The sequence below is a fragment of the Euwallacea fornicatus genome, chromosome 16 (genome assembly GCF_040115645.1).
Source record: "Euwallacea fornicatus isolate EFF26 chromosome 16, ASM4011564v1, whole genome shotgun sequence".
NCBI classification, from domain to species: domain Eukaryota; kingdom Metazoa; phylum Arthropoda; class Insecta; order Coleoptera; family Curculionidae; genus Euwallacea; species Euwallacea fornicatus.
This window is the reverse complement of record NC_089556.1, coordinates 3351758-3372138: the sequence shown is the minus strand read 5'-3', so window position 1 is coordinate 3372138 and position 20381 is coordinate 3351758. Positions and strand designations below refer to the sequence as shown.

Here is a 20381-nt window from a genome sequence, read left to right as displayed (position 1 = left end):
ATTTTTTCACTCTATTTAGTTAATGTCTAAATGTGAGTCACCACATTTAGAAGATAACCTATCAGAACAACCAAAGAATGACAAATTCCGTTCAAATTCAGAAATGGGACAATTGGAAATTTCTAGCACATTTCAACAATTCCACGCTAAGCTGGAAACTATTTCTGAGACCACTGAGAGCAACGATTGCACCCTAAGAAAAAGAACTGGTATATACATATATAATCTTTTTTGCCGTCTTTCCAACATTTTATTAAAATACAAAAACCACGAAACTTTCTAGATTGCTCTCAAATTACTCATCAATTAAGTGACAAAAATTGCAACACTGAACCATTACCAATAGACAACAAAGATACTCAAGGTGCCACTTGTCGAGATACTGGAATAAGTTACAGCTGCCTCAGGTTCCAACTAATTATAACAATAAAAGATGAATTGTGTATAAACAACGCACTTTTTAGAATGGAGGAGGAAATTCAGGTGAAAAAAGTCCTAACTGCAGATATGACAACTGAAACGTCCAGCTTCGATTTAAAGCAAACTAAAGACACACAAACAACCTTGGAAACGCAAAATTTTAAATCTCAACAAATATTTCCTCGTATTTGGAAATGTAGCAATTGCAACATGGAATGTTTGCCTGCAATCGAAATAATGCCATCGAAGTACGTTTGTCAGGTGTGTAAGTACACATTAAAACATAAAAACCTACAAGGCGAAGAAGAAACTTCTGTAGGATCCAAAGCAGAAAAGGTTTCGTTTAAATGTATATTTCTAAATATTAGAAATCATTTAGTAAATTTGCAGGTAAAAAAACTAAAAATCCAAATATTGCCACCCATTATAATCAAACCAGCATTGACCCTCATTCAAACTTTAAATCTTTCCATCGATTCTATCGGCAAAAGTAAAAATCACGTGAGAAACACTGATAATTTACTGTTTGTGGAAATTAAACGCTTAATGGAAAGTCAAATGCCCCTTGAGACTGTTTTACCTCGAAGGGCTGAAAATAACGATGTAACTGAGGAAAGAGCAGAGGATGTTGAGGAACTTAACAACTCTTTTGATCAGGATTTAATAAAAGATGAGTTGAAAATTGATGCTCATGAAGAGGCATTGCCGGCTAACAGTGCATTGGGTAAGTATTAAATAACACTTAGTACAACATATTTGGGATTTGACTAGCTGCTCTAGGTAATGTGAATGCAGAGTCATCAAATAAGATTAATTATAAAATTATCAGTGATATTGTTGACGACAATAAGTCATGCAATGATCAGATAAAGCAAATGGTCCTCTCTACAAATTTCACTTACGAATTGTGTACTGAAACGGAAAAAGTTGTGACTGAAGAAACAAACGCTGATGAGGAGTTGGTGAATGAGACATATCACAACGCAGAAGAACAGTCTATTGGTAAGTATACAACGAAATTTTTATTTCTTTAACCTTATGTTCCGTTTTTTTGCAAAACGACATAGTGAAATCTTCAAACAATGCCCAAAGAGAGAATGAAGAAATACATAAAAAACGACCATCGTATAAATCATACCATACTTACGATAACACCAACAAGCATGATCCTGGAGAATTAGATCAGAAATCTTCGGAAAAACCATTAGAAGTGGACGCTGACTTCTACAACACTTTTGTTAATCCCGATCTGAAAATGTGCGAAGAACTTACAACTTCCATATCCAACCTCAACTTAATGGGATTTCAATCTAAGACTGTATACATTTTTCGTTACGACATTACCAGTTCATTATGTAATATTTTTAAAGGTTCAATGTGACCAGCAGATGATTTTGGCTGCCCACGCAAGTTGTAAACCTGAAGAATCAAATAAAAGTACCATTGATTTGCTGCCTCCGAGGACTTATGACAATAGCTCTGTAATGGATATAGAGTCTAAGGTAATGGTGAAGGAATATTGTTCTAATTGGACATATAATTGTGTTTAGGTAACTGTGTTCCGGGGTCTCCGAGAAGTGCCTTTAAAATTAGAAGCTAGCTCACCAGAGATAATTCATCGAAAATTTGCTCTCTATGGAAGTAATTTGGAGAAAAACGAATCACTTTCTAATTCTCAGATAACACTCCCTATTTCATATGGTTTGTCCTCGGAGGAAAAGTAAGAAACGATTATTTAAAATAAAAAAGCTTTTATGTCTATAATTTATAAAATATTTCTATTTCGAATTTATGTATTAGTAATTTAGTCGTAGCAATGGCAGAAACATACGATCGACGAATAACGCTACTAATGCTAATGTTATTAATAAATTAACTAATTCTGATGGCGAAGAGCTTATAGCATCGGATGTGGAATCGAAAGTAAATATTCTTGTTGTATACTTAAAAGAGGAGAGTTTTAAGTTATTATCTCGGCATGTATAGGCGAAAAGCAAGATACTAAGAGTGAAAGATCAGAAAGTTATTAATAAACTGTGGGGAAAATATCGGTCGATTGAGCTGAACGATTCGATACCAAATTCCCGTATCACAAAAAGAGGTGATTTCTCGTCAAACTCAAATAAATCCATCGAAATGGGAAACGAGCATACAATAGATTATTGGAATGGATTATTGAATAAACCGGTAGCAGAAAATCGTTATGGCGAGCACCTAGAGCTCGGTTCTAACGGTATAAAATGACTTTCTGGATAAATAAATAAATACTTTTACTAATTTAAAGTGTACAATAGGAAAATATATGGATGAGAAGCATCTCTTCGCCCAAATGTCTTATTCTACTGCCATTAGTGCACACAAAAACCTTGCAAATCTTAAATGCCCCAAACTCGGCATGTTGCAGCAAAAAGATTTGCAGGGAACCCATGGTACATTTGCCATTGTTCCTCGGCATCAGTTAAGAAGATACTCCTTGGATATTTCTAATAGGTTAGCAAGAGGGTTAATGTTTTATTACATATATAATTTTGTTATTGTCCCCGTTTCAGTGATACAGTTACAACAAATTCAATATCGGAGGGTGAAGTGCTGTGCAAGCACAGTGTGAGTAATGGAGAGATTCATACCTGTCATCGAAAGTCGCAATGCCTTTAGACTCTAAGAGGATTTTGACTAGAAAATTCAAGTCGCTCTATCGAAGATCTCCTGAAAAACCCTTCTTCTTCGAATTTAAAGAAAATTTATATTATCGACCCTAAAGTTAGAGTAGAATAACGAGAAAACTGTTTTAATAATCGAGTTACATATTATGTGAAACCTCAAGATATATTAATGACAGTACAATCTCGAATTTGCTACAACTCCAAGATCTTTAAATAAATTAAGTGATATGACATCGTTGCTTTATTTGATATAAGTGTTGAAGTTCTTCTATCCTGGGTAAAGTTTTAATGGTGCTCTGTTGTCGGTTCAAAGTTTCAGTTTTTTTATTGTCGTGGTTCTATTTAAGGTTACTTTTTAAGTAATATAGTTAATTTTCGAAAAACATTAAAAAACACAAATTGCATCTCTAGTTTATTTTCATTAGTTCGAAGTAGTTTTGCATCAAATTTAGAATTATAATTAATAAAATAACGTTTTCGGTACGATGTACATTTACTCTTGGACTAAGAGATTCTTAAACAGTATGGCGGTTTGACGTTTGACAATCGGAATCACGTGGCACGTTCATGGGGCAATGGTATGCGAATCACGTGGACATGTGGTGGTGGGGAAATATCACATCATGGCCGCGACACCTCTGACAGCTTGACATCAAAATATCAAAAAGGGAGAAAAAGCGACAAAAACAATTAAATTTCTTGTATAAAAATAGTGCAATCCGTAGTGTAACAGTGAATTATTCAAAGTTTATTATTCCGGGCCGTGCATCTCCATGAACCATGTGAAATTCGGAACAAACATCGTTTCTAGTGCAATTTTTGTGACCACCTGGCTTACATTGGCCGGGCCCCGATCTTTAGAAAATTATGGGCGACGAGTGTTTTGCAACCGATTATTCAAGGTCTCTAGCATTAAATTGGTAAATAAAAGTCCAAGCATTATATATATATATATATATTTTTATTGGCTTTGACTGATAAGAGGTCTGACAAATTAAAACATCATGGTTCCTCACCTATAAATTATGTGGAGAACTTTGAAAATGCCTTGCCCATTTCCTTTTCAAAACTGTATGTCAAGCCAAACATATCACAAGTTTGTATGTAGTTATGTGGTCTTTTTCCTTATACTACACTTCTATATGTGTAGTTTAGATTTTGCATATAGTTTTTGAAAACTAGGTTTTTTACTAGGGTCCAAAGCTTATTATATACCTAGTAGGTGACTCTTCTAGTTTATGAATGTCTCAAGTTTGAATTTGTTATCTTTTAGGCAGATATATTGTATAAATGTCATTCTAAACATTCTGTTGCTGGGTAATTTGATTCGTAAAGATATTTATGAAGGAAACTCAAAACCCTAAATACTCCTACTTGTATCAAGACCTCAATCAAGCCTAATAAATCCAGTGCCATTAGGTAAAGTATCAAGAGAAGAAGGTTAGTTGATAGTGGGAAACAAACAGAAAGGTACTATTACTTTTCAATCAACCACAAACTATTTTTTACTGTCTCCTACAGTTTTCACCCTTTTCCACTAATCTGAGATAAAACCAAATATGCTGATAACATTTGAGAAAGATATTTTTATGGAAATCATATAATGCACACCATGTGTGATACTTCCTCCATTTAAGAATTACTATGGGAGGCCATTTGCCAGTTGTTTTGCCTGAAAGAGTGATATTGTTGGTTTCATGGAAACTATGTCTTTGCCACTCATCAGGAAAACAATTTTCATAGATTTAGAATTTATGCACAATTGAGGGTACAATTACCTGCTTGTTGTCCCAGGAAGTTACTGGGATTCCAATTTTCAGAATTGGATTTTGAAATTGTTTACTTATTTAAACTATTAATTAGCAGTAGAAAGTGAATGTATTTTTAATGCCCTATCATCTAAATTCAACAACATTGTCAATTGTAAATAGAAAGAGTAAAAATAATTTGAAAAAAAAAAATTATGTATTATCTTAAACTTAATCTTGGCCTTGGGAACAAGATATCTAATTGCAAATTTCATGGTGCAGAGAAGGTTTTGTTTTAGGGCAAAATGGTAATTCTGGACATTGGAACCAAAATTACTGGCTTTTTCCCAAACTTTGCCCCTTGAAAAAAGTAAGTACATTAATAAAAATGAAAATTTAAAAAAAAAACAAAAAAATCTAATTTTTCCCACTTTAAAATAAAAAATTAATGCGAACAGAAATAGAATTGTGATGATTTCATAATTAAGTTGATGTAAATCCCTGAAATCCATGTTGCATGTCTAGAGAATATTCCTTTTAGTATATGTTTTGTTGGGGTTTTTTATAATTTGATAAGAGGTGCTATAATGATACTTCTTATTTAAATTGTTGTTGATGTGTTCAAAATGTTCTTTATTCCCACAAAAAAAATTACTTAAAACATTTTCAGAACATTTCTGTATTTTCTAAGTATTATATGATCTATTACAGACATAGTGGTTGTAGCTGTCTGCTTGGCAGCACCGGATGCCTCCATTGGTGGGCGCCCCCTCGCCCGTCCGCCAACTGAGGCGCATGGACCGCTCTACTGTCGCCCGATACACATTTACGGGCCCCCCCAGCAGCTGTCCCAGTACTCCTAGTTCTACACAGTTAGGTAAGATTCATATCTCACCCTAATTTATTCCTCAAGACTTGAAAGTCTCAGTTGAAATTTATCCAGGATGCTCAGGGTTATGCACCGCTTTGTACGACTATGCAGCACAGACTGAAGACGAGTTAACACTCCAGAAAGGGGAAATTGTTGTGATATTATCTAAAGATGCCAAGATATCTGGTGATGAAGGCTGGTGGACAGGGAGGATTAGTGAAAAGGTCTTATGTCTTTTACGTCGAAAATCCTCCTTGAATTTTTAATGTATTTAGGTTGGAATCTTCCCTGCAAATTTTGTTATTGATTCTTGCGAAACAGACAGCAGTGTTGACACAATTTTTGCCGATGTCAATCTCATCAAAATTGATTTTAAGGAACTCAAGCTGGAAGAGGTGATAGGAGTCGGTGGCTTTTGTAAGGTAAGTCATTGAAAATGGTACCTATATATTGCGGGTTTTCCACCGTATTAATTTATTAGCATCATCACTAATTGTTTTTTTGTTGGAAGTGAAGTTTGGCCCGTATAAAGTTCAATGTTAATACGACTTTGCTTTAAAAAAAGTGTTACAATAATGTATGTAATTGAAAGCAGGTTTCCTTTTAGAATTTCCCAGTCGTTAAAAATGTATCATAGATATAATTTTATGGAGGTGGATTGTTCAGAAACAATCTGAATTTTTAGGTATACCGAGGAGAATGGCGTGGAGAAGAGGTGGCCGTAAAAGCCGCTCGCCAAGATGCGGACGAAGACGTACAGGTCACAATGGAAAACGTAATAAAGGAGGCGAAGCTCTTCTGTCTCTTGAGGCACGAGAACATTGTCTCGTTAGAAGGCGTGTGCCTCCAGGAACCAAACCTTTGCCTGGTCCTGGAATACTGTCGCGGCGGTTCCCTGAATCGTGTACTAGCCGGTCGGAAGATCCGACCGGACATTCTGGTGGACTGGGCCATTCAGATAGCGCGGGGTATGGATTATCTGCACTGCAGAGCACCCATATCGCTCATTCATCGGGATTTGAAAAGTTCCAATGGTAAGCAATTCCGATGGTTAATTAATAATTCATGGTGGCGTCTAAAACTGCGGTCGGTTTTCCCGCTTGATAGATATGGTAAGAAACGGCATTTCCTTTTTTACATTCGACTGTTTATTGCGTTCAGGACAGTGACCCAGAGCGCTGGCACGTATGCATGAAATATACATTTTATGTGCAGATTTGTATGGCATTTTTTGAAGCTATTATATGTTCAGTAATACACATGGAGCCAAAGGTCTCGCCTGGATTCGTTAAAATTGCAAGGAATTTTTTTTGTCAAGACGTCACATTTTGTTTTTTGTTGTACATTTTCTTTACATGGCCAACAAGTATGAAAGGTTAACAACACCCATGTAGTAGATAAATGTTTTTCTTCGTTACTAGGTTTAAAAGGCACCATTATCTGGTGTGTTGAATCACATTTCAGCCCTGCGCGCTTTGGGATTTAAATTTAACGTTTGAGTCATAATAAAACACTTCACAACCTTGATGGATAACATATTATATATCGTTATTTAACACAATATAGGTCTACATGAATATAATACCATGAAGGTTATGAATGTCTTAAAGATTCTAAACATATTTCATGCTGTACCCTACATTTAACTTCAATTAAGGGCACTCATAAAATACCTACAAATTCATCCATTGGTAAGTGGTTGTATTCACGTTACTTGGACTTTTTATTAAAAGAGCAAGTGGCAACGTTTCGCTTCGCTTTTATTTTACAGATACACGCGGGGATTTCACAGCAACGCACTGTAGATTCTCGATTGTTTACCAATGGTAGAGGACACATAGTTTCCAAATTGAGCCATGGTGCCAGATTTTAAAAAATAAGAAAAGATTGCGAATAACTTCAGAAGAGAAAATTTGCGTTAAGAATTCAATCCGAAACAGAAAGATTGTATTTTTTGTTATCGTAAGAATAACGAACTGTCGCTACAATTTGACTTGTTAAAGCAGTGTTTTGAAAAAAGTCTTTATATAGGACATTAGTATGCTTCTTCAGCGTAATAGATAATATAGTCTTTTTTTTAAATAATTACAAGCAAAGGACCTTGCCGTTTTCTAAAAAAGGATTTGAATTGAAAGGAAGTGGATTCCTAAGCGGCCCGCTTGAGAAGCCATATTTGTTTGTGATTCTTTTTCTGATAATATGATTTGATATGCATTTAGAGACCGCGAAAGGAACGGAAATATTAGCAAAACTTCATTAGTATCAGAAGAATCTATTTTTGGTGCGCTTTTACAATTTGTGATTATTATTAGCTCTACCGCCTACGACAGTATTATTTTAATCAGTTTTATTGTGCCATTTATAGCCCTTTTATTGGTTAATTATATCCGCTTTAAATTTGCTCCAATCCTATTGTATTTCATGGTTGTGCATATCTTTTTTTCTCAAAGAATGAGCATCAGGTCTGATCTTATATTGTTTAAAATTTGGTCTAAACCTTGTTTTCATTTAACGTAGAAAATAATTATTTTTAATAGATATGATTTAATACAGTCATGATTCTAACGTCAATAATTGTGGAATGGATTTAATTGGAGTGGGGTATTCACATGAAATATTATAAAAATTTTGATGATTTTTGAAATTGAAAACCAAAATAAGATAGGAGGTGTTTTATTTGAAACACAAAAATTTGGTTCTACCTGGCTTTTATGACGATTCCATACACGTGAAAAAATATTCAAAAAAATGTAGTTCTTACCAAATGTGTATTTAAAAAACGTTCATTGTTGAAAGTTGAAAAAGGTGTTAATATTTCTTTTTAGTCACATGAAACTCATTATAGCATTCTCATTTTCTAGTTCTACTTAGCGAAGCGATCGAAAACGAAGATTTGAATTTCAAAACGTTAAAAATAACCGACTTTGGCCTGGCCAGAGAAGTTTATCAGACTACTAGGATGTCACAAGCTGGTAAATCATATTTAAATACAGTTAAAATGATTAGTGGTGACTGTTCAAATTTAGGAACGTACGCATGGATGGCTCCGGAAGTAATCCGAGATTCCACATTCTCAAAAGCCAGCGACATCTGGAGTTACGGAGTGCTCCTTTGGGAACTACTAACAGGAGAAGTGCCTTATAAAGGAATTGATACGTTGGCTGTTGCTTATGGGGTAGCATGCAACAAGCTCACTCTTCCAATACCCACTACGTGTCCTCAACCGTGGAAAGAATTGATGCAAAGTACATTGAGTTTAAAAGGTTTTTGCATTGTTCTATCGTCGTTGGTTGTAGAATGTTGGGAACCGGATCCTCACAATCGCCCTTCATTCGAACAGATACTTGTGGATTTGGATGTAATCGTGCACTCATCATTCACTCAAACTCCTCATGAATCGTTCCATATTATGCAGGAAGATTGGCGGGAGGAAATTGAGGTGGTGCTATTGGAGCTTCGCAGAAAAGAAAAAGTAGGTATTTTTGTGTGAGGTGACAATTTTATTAATAATAATTATTGAAATTTTTAATTTACAAAGGCGTGCAAATCATACGAGGAGGTAAAGATGAGTGTTTGTGTGCTAAAGTTTTGATTAGAGATTTTTTAAAATTTATTTTGTTCGATTTTGTTAGTTTTTTTTTGTTGTTGGAGTCTTGTTCAAAATCTGTTTATTCGGTCAAAGTTATTTTTCTTTTACGTAAATACTAATGAAAAGCTCTATATTTCAGTGCGTCCAATTAAATAATAAACAGAATTTCCATGATTACATCAATGGTTATAAATAAATAAAATGGTTTTGTTTTGGTTCATTTAAAAATTTTACTGTTTCATATTACAGAATTTTTGCATGATCAGGAACTTGGACAAGTTTCCAATTAGTACAATTTTTTTATTTCAATGTGTTTTCAATATTCCATAGCATAAAGATTGCTTTTTTAAATTGCATGTACCATTCAGTTTTACATGGCTTTCTGATTGTTTTATGGTTTATTGACTTTTTTCTAAAACGTGAAGGAATTGCGGAGCAGAGAGGAGGATTTGAATCGCGCCCAAATGCAACAAAGACTGCATGAAGAAGAACTGAAACAAAAAGAACAGGAGTTGCATGCGAGGGAAATGCACATCTTGGAGCGGGAATTGAACTTCATGATCAATCAGCAGCAAACGCCAACTCCGAAGAAGAGAAAAGGTCAGTAAAATGTGTTGAAAGATTGTATTATTTTTCCTTACATTCGAAATGAATTAAAAGGCTCTTTTATTAATAGGAAAATTTAAACGTTCCCGTTTGAAGTTTGGAAAAGAACCTGGAACGATAATTAGTTCTCCGCTGGATTTCCGACATACGTTAACCGTAAAACACACTTTGGAACCTAAAGGAGGCATTCCTAATAGCCCTCCAGGCTCGCCTGCCGTTCCTCGCTTAAGAGCAATAGCGCGTAAGTGGTTTTTGTACTTCCCTAGATCTTAATACGGGGTGATTCGTCATTTATTTACCGGTTATCCCGTATTGACACGGACTATTGTACCAGGTTGTTCAATTTATTTTATGAACATTAATAATGGGATGCTTTAAAATATTATGCTTCAGAAAACACTACTCCATTGATTTAACTTCACTCTGATGAGTTTTTCCAATTTAATATATTTTTTTACATTTTAAAAGTTTATAAAAAGAACTGCGTTACGTGGCGATCTTAAGTGTAAGTTTACCTTAAATTCACACTTATATATGAAACAGTGTCAATTTAAGTCATGCTTAAAATTTAGTGGGGCTTTGCTGAACTTCGTTCAAGCGGTTATTAGATACGAATCTTTCCAACTTAATACAAAAGTATCTGTTCTTATCTACTCTATTGATGATGGCATTAGCACGATTCACAGAATTCGGATTTATCTGTTACAATATTCCGAAGTTTGGCATGTATTTCAAACTCGCATGCGTTTTACTTATTTAGTGTGTGTTGTGTTCAAGATAATATTATAAACAATTAGAATTTTCAGTAGTTGAGTGTTTGTATTCTCGCAACAATCACAGGTTGCTTAATTTATTGCACACATTTTGATAATTTTACGGTTTTGTTTGAGAGAATTTTTCATTTCATGAGGTCCACAACACACACTCAGACGATTCCCAGTGGTAAAATAACTTCAATGACAATTTTCGTACAAAGACCTTTCTTTCTGCGTTTCTCCACGAACCTCCCACCCAAATTTCAGCTCTTTCAGACCCTGCGGATGGCGTGAAAGGTAAGACGTGGGGCCCGAGCACGTGTCACCAGAAGGAACGAGGCCAAATCATGTTGCCAACAGCGAAAAACAGCGTGAATTTTTCCAAAAGCGCCCCAAACCTGGACAAATCGAGATCGTCCCCGGGGGGTGTTCCCCGCATCATTCACAGCGAAATAGGTAATGTTTCCCCCACTTTGAGTACCAAATCCACCAATTCCAGGGGGCTCAGGCTGTTCCAGAAAATGGCGAGTTTGAGTCCTCTGGAGTGGAAACGGTCTACGAGTACGAGGAACAATAGTATAGCCGTGGGCACTGCAACCGACGAGATTTTGAGGGGAAAAATGAGGTTATACCAGAATAATCGATTGAGTAGGTCTATTGGAAATATTACCGATACAGGGCATTACGACACTGTATTCAGTACTAATAGTTTTGTTATAGCGAGAGGGGCGAGCGGGTCTGAGGCCGATTTAGATGATAGTGATAGCAGCGAATTTAGGGCTGAGAGATAGTGTGAGGTTTGGATATGGGGTTAGGGTGAAGCCATTGGGAGGTTTTTAGGTCGTTTAGGGTAGGGCAAATGTTAATTTACATTTTCGCAAAATTACGAGAAAGAAATTACACATTACACCATACTACTTCAAATTACTCAGGCTTAGTCAAGTGTCCCAATGTAACTCTTTGTTTTAAGTAATAACACCCAAATTATTCCTTTTTCTTTCGGAAATCTCAGTTTTAAAAACTCGTTTAGATTCGTAGTTATGCACTTGATATTTTCACTCAATAAATTCCTCGCTTGCCTTGCCCAAGCCCTTACTATTAAGTTCCGAATTTGTTCATTCCAAAAAGGAGACTTTGTATTTTTATCTTGCCTTTCCTTCCTACAAATCGACTGACTGTGCACGTAACATATTAATCCGAACAGTTCCATAAGGTATTTTTTCTAAAATATTTTACTCAATTTTGTCATACGGAAAGATAAAGATTGCAGTGCCTTTGCGGGCTGTAAATGCTCAAATTTCAATATTATTGCGTCGACTTCAATGCCACATTGGTTTAGTGATGTGGACGATTATTATTCGTAACATACAAATACCAATACACGGACGTGGTGACAAGTTCGTTGTAAATACTGTCTATACTAAGGCTAGGTTAAAAAAAAGAAATATCCAACAAAGACAAAAAAAATCTTGGGCTAGTGATGAATTACTTAGATATAGTTCTCCCCATGAAATGAACTATTAGACAAATCACAGGATAAGATAATATTTTCTTCGTCGGTTGACAAAAACAGTGACCTTTGAATGACACAAAACAGACTCTAAAGTGGCACGCAAAGGCTGTAAATATTCCTTTTCTTGCCTAGCTTTTAAAAACTTTTTCTATCACTGAAACGTTCATAGATAAGTAGATGTAAAAGTAAAAGCTTCCAAATACATGTATAAAATATAAAAAAATTAAATGTAAAAAAGAATTTGAATCGGCACCAATCGGAGGAAAAATTATATGTTTCCTTATCGAAATATCAAATTTACTATTTGAACTGCCTTCATATCTTTACCTTCGACTTGTCTATGAATATCGCTGCAGCAGTAATTTTTTTTACTTTCTCACATTATGAAACAAGCAGCTACTTATACATTTTTTTGCACATATTTTACTCTTTTTTTCTTGTTTGTTGGGGTGTCACACGCTGATAGTAAATGAGAAAAAATTGTAATTTTTAGATACAATATATGTATACCTGCCTGCATTTTCAAATTGTATACATTTCGGGGCTGTTTTCTTATTTGAATTAGTCGAATTTTGAAGAATAGTTGTCTTTTCTGATTTGTTTAGAAGTTTACTTCACTTTGGCCTCAAGTAATTGCATTTTTACAATTTTAAGTCAAGATGTCATTGAAATTATTATGAAAATCAAGAAACACGCATTCGGCGATTTTTTATGCAATTTCAATGACACCTCATGTATCAAATTTGGGACACAAATTTACTTTCATTATACACAAATTTTAATACACACATTTTCCTTATTTTCATCAAAGGCTACTCTCAGGAGTGTCTTCCAAGTATAATATGTAAGTTGTCAGTTATCATTCCTCCTCTCTTTGCATTTTTACTTTTACCTTTTTTTTTAAGTTAGTAAAGTAAGCACTTTGGCATGAAATAGTTTTTCTTTTGTTAATCATTATTATTTCTATTTTAGCTTATTTAAATCGTAGTGTTTTTACTATTAAGAAAGTAATTTTAACGTTGTGCTTTTAGCTTACGCTACGTAAGACTTTCTTTTTAAACTTAATTTAGCGCTTAGATCGTTTTTTGAAGATGTTTTCTATTGGTTTTTGCATTGGTGCACTTCAGTTTTTACGTAGGTACTGCATGTGAAGGTATTTCGTAAGAACATCTTCAAAAATCCTCCTGGTGACGGTCAAGAGTTGTAACATTATTAAATTTTAATAAAATGCGTGACGACCCTCAAATCCGCTGTTTAATTTTTCTCACAACTGGTATGAGCGTTTAATCCTACTAAACAATTTATATTGGTTGGAGAACTGCTGCAATTTTGATTGGTTTCGGTAATAGAGAAATTTCCGACATTTCTGCATATTTGTCTTTTAGAACTTGATAGAAACAAGGCGAAATTGTAGAGATGTAGTATAAGGTGTTGGGTTTTAAAGGGGAAGAACCTTTTATTTTAACTCAATAACTTCTATCACTAACCCTCTTTGAATCTCTTCAATGTTTAAAAAAGGTGTCCTTATTGATAGCGGATTGATTGACAATACCAAATGTTTACTGAATGGTACAAAGTTATATAATGATAAATTTTCGTTGATTTTCCAATCTAAAAGACCTTGGCAACGTTTAGTCAAAGCCAATCATTCTGATGATAGAATTTCTCGATGGAAATTTGGTGAGATACTGCCTTCAAGTGCAAAATGAGTCCAATAAAATAGACCTTGTTTTTTGGGTCATCCTTCCATTTTCGTTTAATTACACTCAAGCACTTCTCCAGAAAATTATTAATAGGAGGGTTTCACAAAGTACTAACTGCTATGTATTATTTCTAATTCCCATAGCTACCAAAGCGAAATTTGTTTATGAATTTAAACTTTTCACAACCTTATCAACTTAACCCCCAAATATATGGTCGTGTAATCAATTGGGATAGTGAGGAACGTATATTATTATTACTATTAGGGCCAAATTATTAAAGTGTTGGTAAGATATAATAATTTGAGGCGTGAATTTCTTGTAAAGTTGAAAATAGAGGTGTCGGTGTGGCGCATGGCTCCAAATCGACGAGGGTGCTATATATGGTGATTAAAAAATTAAGTATTTTTCACAGTAATTTGACAAAAAAAGACTTTTTTTCAGTTATTAGCATATTAACAGTTTAACTTCTTTTATATGTACTTGAAATAAGATTAGAAAATTCACCGTTCATGCATTTTTTTTTAATTGCCTCTTTTTTATCAATCGACTTGTTAAGGCGATTAGACCTAATTTGCCATTTTTTTCCCTAACATTTGGTGTTGATTGGTGTGCGTGTGCCTGGTAGAAGTTGACACTAATCACCATAAAAATTGGATCCCCAAACTATTTGATTTTAACAGATTACGTGCCTCCTGAAGATTGGGGACCGGAATATCCTATTGCGGGTTCGGTTAGGCATAATATTCCCATGCCCACGCTGTATAATGCGGAAGGTAAAGTGCAGTATTGTTAGTAGAAACTTGTGTTAAAGGCATAATTTTTAAGGTCAAAGATTAAAACCAAAGCTCAGCATAGTAGAACTAGTCCTTTACAACATTGCCGCCATGTTGGCCGGAGTGGCTTCCGGATACGACGTAAGACTGTCCAATATATCCCCTTTGCACCCTAAATTGCAACCCAATAGGTATTTGTTTAACTCCAAGCTGCAAAAACCATTAATAATGCGCCTTAATATTGCAGTCATGTTGAAGTAGATATGCCAGCCTGGAGACCTGTAGAGCCTCAAGATTATGAATATTCCACTATATCCGGTTACAATCACAACACATACCATGGCCCCACGAAACATTGCAGACCTATGTTGACGGGGTCCCAATTGCTGGCTGTTAAAAACGAGGAGAAGCGACCATTAAGGTTCACAGATTCCCCTCAACACCACGCCCCTAACCCTTCACCTCGAAGGAAGTCAAGTTCAACCAGTAACGACGGCTCAGATCTCTACGGACCTTTCGAAAGATCGGCCACTATATACATTCCAGGAGATTATCACAGATGCCAGACTGATCCAGGGCATTGTGTGGGTTGCAGTATTCGACAACCGGAACCTTACCCTACGTATAGTGGGCAGTATGACCAAAGTTGCAGTTCTGAGCATAGTGGAACCACTGCCACTTTGTATGGTTATGGGACCGATTATGCTTATGATAACCCGAGTAGTATTAGCAGTCATAGTGGGGGAAGGACGCCACAAAGGATGCCCATTCAGAGCCATCGGAGGACGCCGTCTAATGTTAGTAATGCGAGTTCGACTACCACAAGTGGGTCGAATGTTAATCCTAGCTTTAGGTAAGTTTAATTTAAATTATTTATTAACGCTGGTTAGAAATAAAAAAAAACTCCTAGGTTTCGAGATTGTTGTCTTGAAGGGTAAACAAACTACCAGTAGATACAGAACATCCTTTTTTTGTTAATCAAAATACATCAAGAAATACGGAGGAGATCCGTTTACGACGTGAAGCTATTCAAATGCGCAATTTGTCTTGCATTTATTCAAGTTTCTGTCTATACACATTAACAAGACCCCTAGCTGAACTTCTTTATCTTGATCATACTGTATATAGACACTCTTGTCAGCTCCACATTTCCTGCTGTCTTGGTGAACCCTGTCAATGAAAAAAATGATCTTTTAGTAAGTGATCAATTTGTCTTATAGTTTTCGCTTTTCGTAACAATATTTTTCCGATATAAAGGGATTGTGTTAGCAGGATTTTTCTTTAATATTTAGATTAGAAGAAGAATGCACCCCCACTCACTACCTCCCTAGACGACCGCAGTATGAATTTGACTATAACTCATACTCCCGAACCAATTCTCAAGATTCAAATTTTGAAAGGCCTACAACATTAGAAACGGTAAGTGCCGTAATATTCATAAAACGAATTTTCTAAAATACAGAGTGATATTCAGGTTGGATATACTAAACTGCGCTCCAGTTTGAAGCGAAATAATTACACAACAGGGGGCCATTCTGGTGGAAACACCCCCACAAATCCCACACCTCCGGACAGTCTAACCAGCGACGATAGTTCGTATATTTCTGCCAAGGAGAGTAATAATGGATCTGTCAGCAGGTAAATGTTTGAATTCTACTATAACAGAGACCCAACGGTTCTTATTGTAGAGTTCGCTTTTCACCGACAACTCTCATAGATTTGCCAGTCCCTGGGCAAAATTTAGACACCACGATACCTTTACAGGCACGAAGGAGTCGGCCACGACCCACTTTAGCTGAGATGGAAAGGGAATTTTTATAGTAATACTAATTTTTCCTTCTTTAATTTCTTCAGTGATTGCCGATGAGTTACTAAATCATTCCATTTAGTTTTATTATTCGTACTGAGCCTCATTAGAAGTAATGTTAAATTTTTAGGGTTGTAGTTGCAATTCTAAATAGCGGAAGGGCCAGAATTTTTGCGGATCTTCCTATTATTGTCCTACAAACTTATAAATTTCAGTACTTTCTTCGAGCTTGTATTTAAATGCACGGTACATTCTTCAATATTACTGTTGACCATAAAATAATAAAGCGGCATTGTTTCGCGTCCACAACCTTTCTCTAATTTGACGATTTTTCTAAGATCTAGTCATTTTAATCAAAACAATTAATTCGTGCAAAGAATATATACTTTCTTGTATTTTATGCTCAATTTTCGCATGTTTGTTTTAAGTGGCACTTACCACTGCTTTCCTAGTCCACGTTGTCTACACGACAAAACGAATTTTTTACTCCAAACGTTAACAAAACAATCTACAGTGCCTGAAATGCTCTTGAATTTATTAGCGCATTACAAAAGTGGTAAAAACATTAAAAAATCACGTTAGTTTTATACCTAAACACGGTCGCGGTTTGTCTTGTTCCAAGTGCAATGATGTTGGTTTTATTTTTCTTTTTCGAAACAAGTTTTTATCCAAAATTTCATTTCTTCTTAAGACTGATGAAGAACCGTAGCGAATTCAATGATTTTGAGATTACTTTACTTTAATTCCTTTAATTTAGGACTGCTCGATCCATTCCACCGACATAATAAAAATTCAAAACCATGGGTAGCTGAACTACAAAAATTAATCATACAATTTTCATAATCTGTAATAGTTTATTGTGTACCCGCATAGAAACATATGTAGCCACTCATCAGGTTTACAATATACCTTAGGTAAATTACAATAATGTGAATTTATACATAGTGTATATAGATTTTATATATTAAATTATTTAAATGCGAGGTTTTTTTGTGTATCGAAACGATTTTGTGTAAATAAGGATTTTTTTTACGTAGGTACTATATAAAATCTTTATTTATATGTACTTTAAAATCCAATTTTCACCGTCGGAAATACCGTAGAATCGTGAAAGTTGAAGCTTAATAAGTCAATTTGTTTAGCAGATATTACAATACTCGTGGCCATCGTAGTTGATAGATGCAATTTTCTCAATCTAAAAGTATTATCCTGAGCAACTCGGTGCCTTCCGATTATATAACTGTATTATTTTGGCCTTGCAGTTTTTTGTATGTCGATTATATTACGTAATGTGTACATTCCAGATTGTGTAAGAAATGTTTTATTAATACTCCTTGTAGTGTGTGAATACGCAACGTAGCGACTAAAAAATAAATTCATTTTATTAAATAAAAAGAACATTTTTTTGCTGATATTTAGCGGTTTTTAAGACCAGCTTTATCGTCTTGCTTACGATGTGCTGACCTGCGAACACTTTCCTGATTACCGATGTGGTTTATAATACCGGATCGATAAAAAATATTATTTTTACTACTACTCACTATTTACTAAAGCAATATAATTTGTGTTAATCACTGGACCGACTTGATTGCTTTTCAGAGTAATGTTTCTTCTCTCGAACTGCATCAATGCTGCCCATAGAGAGGAGAACCGTAAGCAACTAATTCATTTTAAGACACGATCATGTTATTATTGATTTTAATCACTGTTACGTATTGATCAATTTTGTGCATATGAACCACTTTCGACACAAATGAATAATGCCACTCTTTGTGTAATTTTGTTCGAGGCAGTCGGTATCTTTCCAATGCATGTTTCTTAATACATCTCATGGTGCTAAAATTTGTTTTGGTCTATAAGAATTTCCACGAAAGTTTGGATCTGAGTATCATCGAGTCTGTATGTTCGTAATGAGACTACAAAGAATTATTTTGAATATGCATTTATAAAAAGTGGTAACACATGTTCTAGATCCAAAAACACTGTCAATGATGAAACTATTGATCAACAATCAATGAAGAAATTTTTTTAAAGTTATGATTCGTGTCACCTGTCTTAAAACGTGCATAGGACGTTTTGAAATAGATCAATAATAAGTCATTATACACGCATTGTTATCGATGATATTTCATTACATGATTCCAGTACAAGTTATTAAGTAGTGGAAATTGTGAATGGTGACTTGCACATATCCTGTTTGCTAAGAATCTAGCTACTGATAAATAATGTAAATAAATACGTACATATGTATATATCTGTTGTTTTCTGATAAGGCGCTTCTTCTTATATTACGAAGTATTAACAGTAGAATAGTCGATTTAACTGTTATGAAGTTACTTCCCAGAATTAATTGAGCAGTTAAAAAAACAATTAGTAAATGCGTTAAATAGTTTACGAGGGTAAGCCATGCAATTATAGAGAAAATGCTTTTTTTAATTATTAAAACATTCCTTACTGATACTTAATCGAACCTTAAAAGATACTTAATTGAACGGTATTGAATTAAAGAGTTTCCATTTAGGTTGAGCTCATCAATCGAGTATTTACCAACCTATAAAGATACAATAATCTGACGTCACGTTATTGAACTCCGGTAGAGATAATAAATCGTTGTTAACCTTTTTTTATGTACAATAGATAAATTCGGCGTAAATACTAGTCGAAAATTGTTTGTATACCCTAAATATTATTACTTCGAGTAGTGTTCAATTTTAAGTGAACAATGTTAAAAGAAACAGGCTGCGATAAGTAAGAGAAATAGGACTAAAATATGAATATAATCTTGGATATTTCTACTATTTCTGAATTCTATATAGTTCCACCAATCAATCATCATCAGATTCGCAGTATGAAGATCAATCTACACCCTTTTACACGGACGTCTTCGAATTGTGGCGCGACCCTCCCCCTGAAGAAGACCATGTGGTAGTACCTGGTGTGGCAGAAATAGTGACCCCACGAACTTTGCCTAATGTTCTGAACAACCTCTTTCATTCAGAGATGATAACCAGTGATATGACAAATTTAGGAAATGTTTTATTAGGTGGGTTTGGAGGCCACATTACGCATAACATAAATAATTTTTGTGGTAGGTTATTCAAGTGATGCAGATCCTGTTCATGACGATTTCAAGCTGGGAAGACTGTCGTTGGCTCATGAGAAATTAACGAATATGCCCAAGTTAATATGTGATGAATTCGGGCCTACAGTGAAAATTTTAGATATTAGTGATAATAACATTAAGTAAGTGTCTTAAAACACTTCATTATTGAACTTGAAACAGTGGGGAATTGCAGGAGTCTGGATTTCCTAGAGCATTTTACCAAACTGACCTCCCTTGTAGTAGACAAGAACCCAATTAATTCAGTAGATACGAACATCCCTTGGATGCCGCATTTAGAATTGCTCTATCTGAATCGCTGCAAAATAGACGATCTTTACTGGGTGAAAACATTGAGATATAATTGCCCTAAACTGAAATATTTATCGCTGATGGGGAATCCGGTGGTCCCATCTTTTATGACTCGAGGAAATATGTATCAATATTTGCAATATCGGTAAGTTAAGTACTTATAATGTCTGAAAAACAGGATTAATTAATGAACATTTAGATTGTATGTAATTTCGTCCATTCCAAATCTCATACATCTGGACGACAAACGAGTGACCGAAGACGAGAAAATTCAAGCCAAAAACATGTATCCTTCTCATTTTGTCCAGAACCTTCTCAGAACTACTAGAGATCGATTTCCGCTTTATTTAAGACGAATTACTGGAAAAAACAACCTCTCACGAAGTGGAAAACTCCCTTCGAGCTCAAATGCAGCGAAAAATTATATTTTATAAGTACAAAAATTAACTATGAATAAATTATTTGTGATCCTATTCAATGTTCACCATTAAGACTATAATTGTCGACGATAGGTAGATGAA

General features: G+C 34.9%; 3 protein-coding genes across 22 annotated transcripts in view; all 3 read left to right on the top strand.

The window, feature by feature from the left end:
• The window catches only part of LOC136344025 (uncharacterized), a 34292-nt gene extending 30978 nt beyond the window's left edge, over window positions 1-3314 (top strand). For 2 of the 8 annotated variants that reach the window (XM_066291070.1, XM_066291065.1), the window contains 12 exons: window positions 51-209; window positions 284-407; window positions 465-756; window positions 811-1144; window positions 1192-1422; window positions 1488-1738; window positions 1791-1922; window positions 1971-2140; window positions 2229-2343; window positions 2407-2653; window positions 2715-2910; window positions 2970-3314. In XM_066291070.1, coding sequence (XP_066147167.1) covers window positions 51-209; window positions 284-407; window positions 465-756; window positions 811-1144; window positions 1192-1422; window positions 1488-1738; window positions 1791-1922; window positions 1971-2140; window positions 2229-2343; window positions 2407-2653; window positions 2715-2910; window positions 2970-3075 — 2357 coding nt within the window. In that variant the 3' untranslated portion in view covers window positions 3076-3314. Of the gene's footprint in view, window positions 1-50; window positions 210-283; window positions 408-464; window positions 757-810; window positions 1145-1191; window positions 1423-1487; window positions 1739-1790; window positions 1923-1970; window positions 2141-2220; window positions 2344-2406; window positions 2654-2714; window positions 2911-2969 lie in introns of those variants that run through there. The other 6 variants (XM_066291071.1, XM_066291069.1, XM_066291067.1 and 3 more) reach the window with 6 other exon arrangements.
• Window positions 3315-3672: 358 nt separating this feature from the next.
• Window positions 3673-17431, top strand: LOC136344027 (mitogen-activated protein kinase kinase kinase 11-like). 12 transcript variants are annotated; one of them, XM_066291075.1, is made up of 20 exons: window positions 3673-4003; window positions 5131-5201; window positions 5543-5708; window positions 5760-5926; window positions 5978-6124; window positions 6388-6736; window positions 8564-8674; window positions 8729-8947; window positions 8999-9174; window positions 9241-9261; window positions 9717-9891; window positions 9968-10138; window positions 10920-11108; window positions 12977-13009; window positions 14549-14641; window positions 14694-14832; window positions 14889-15494; window positions 15934-16060; window positions 16116-16279; window positions 16330-17431. In XM_066291075.1, exons 3-20 carry the CDS (start codon window positions 5579-5581, stop codon window positions 16460-16462), a joined length of 3150 nt encoding a protein of 1049 aa, XP_066147172.1. In that variant the 5' UTR covers window positions 3673-4003; window positions 5131-5201; window positions 5543-5578; the 3' UTR covers window positions 16463-17431. The 12 variants fall into 12 exon arrangements, with proteins under 12 accessions (XP_066147172.1, XP_066147173.1, XP_066147171.1 ...); XM_066291076.1 differs by lacking the exon at window positions 5131-5201 and having other exon boundaries at window positions 3673-3985; XM_066291074.1 differs by lacking the exon at window positions 5131-5201.
• A 141-nt stretch (window positions 17432-17572) lies between these two features.
• LOC136344034 (uncharacterized) lies at window positions 17573-20333 on the top strand. Of its 2 annotated transcripts, XM_066291098.1 has the most exons (6): window positions 17573-17757; window positions 18048-18100; window positions 19288-19491; window positions 19541-19691; window positions 19745-20005; window positions 20060-20333. In XM_066291098.1, the coding sequence occupies exons 1-6, from the start codon at window positions 17738-17740 to the stop codon at window positions 20292-20294; spliced, it is 924 nt and encodes a 307-aa protein (XP_066147195.1). In that variant the 5' UTR covers window positions 17573-17737; the 3' UTR covers window positions 20295-20333. The 2 variants fall into 2 exon arrangements, with proteins under 2 accessions (XP_066147195.1, XP_066147196.1); XM_066291099.1 differs by lacking the exons at window positions 17573-17757; window positions 18048-18100 and adding an exon at window positions 18911-19196 and having other exon boundaries at window positions 19265-19491.
• Window positions 20334-20381: the final 48 nt, after the last annotated feature.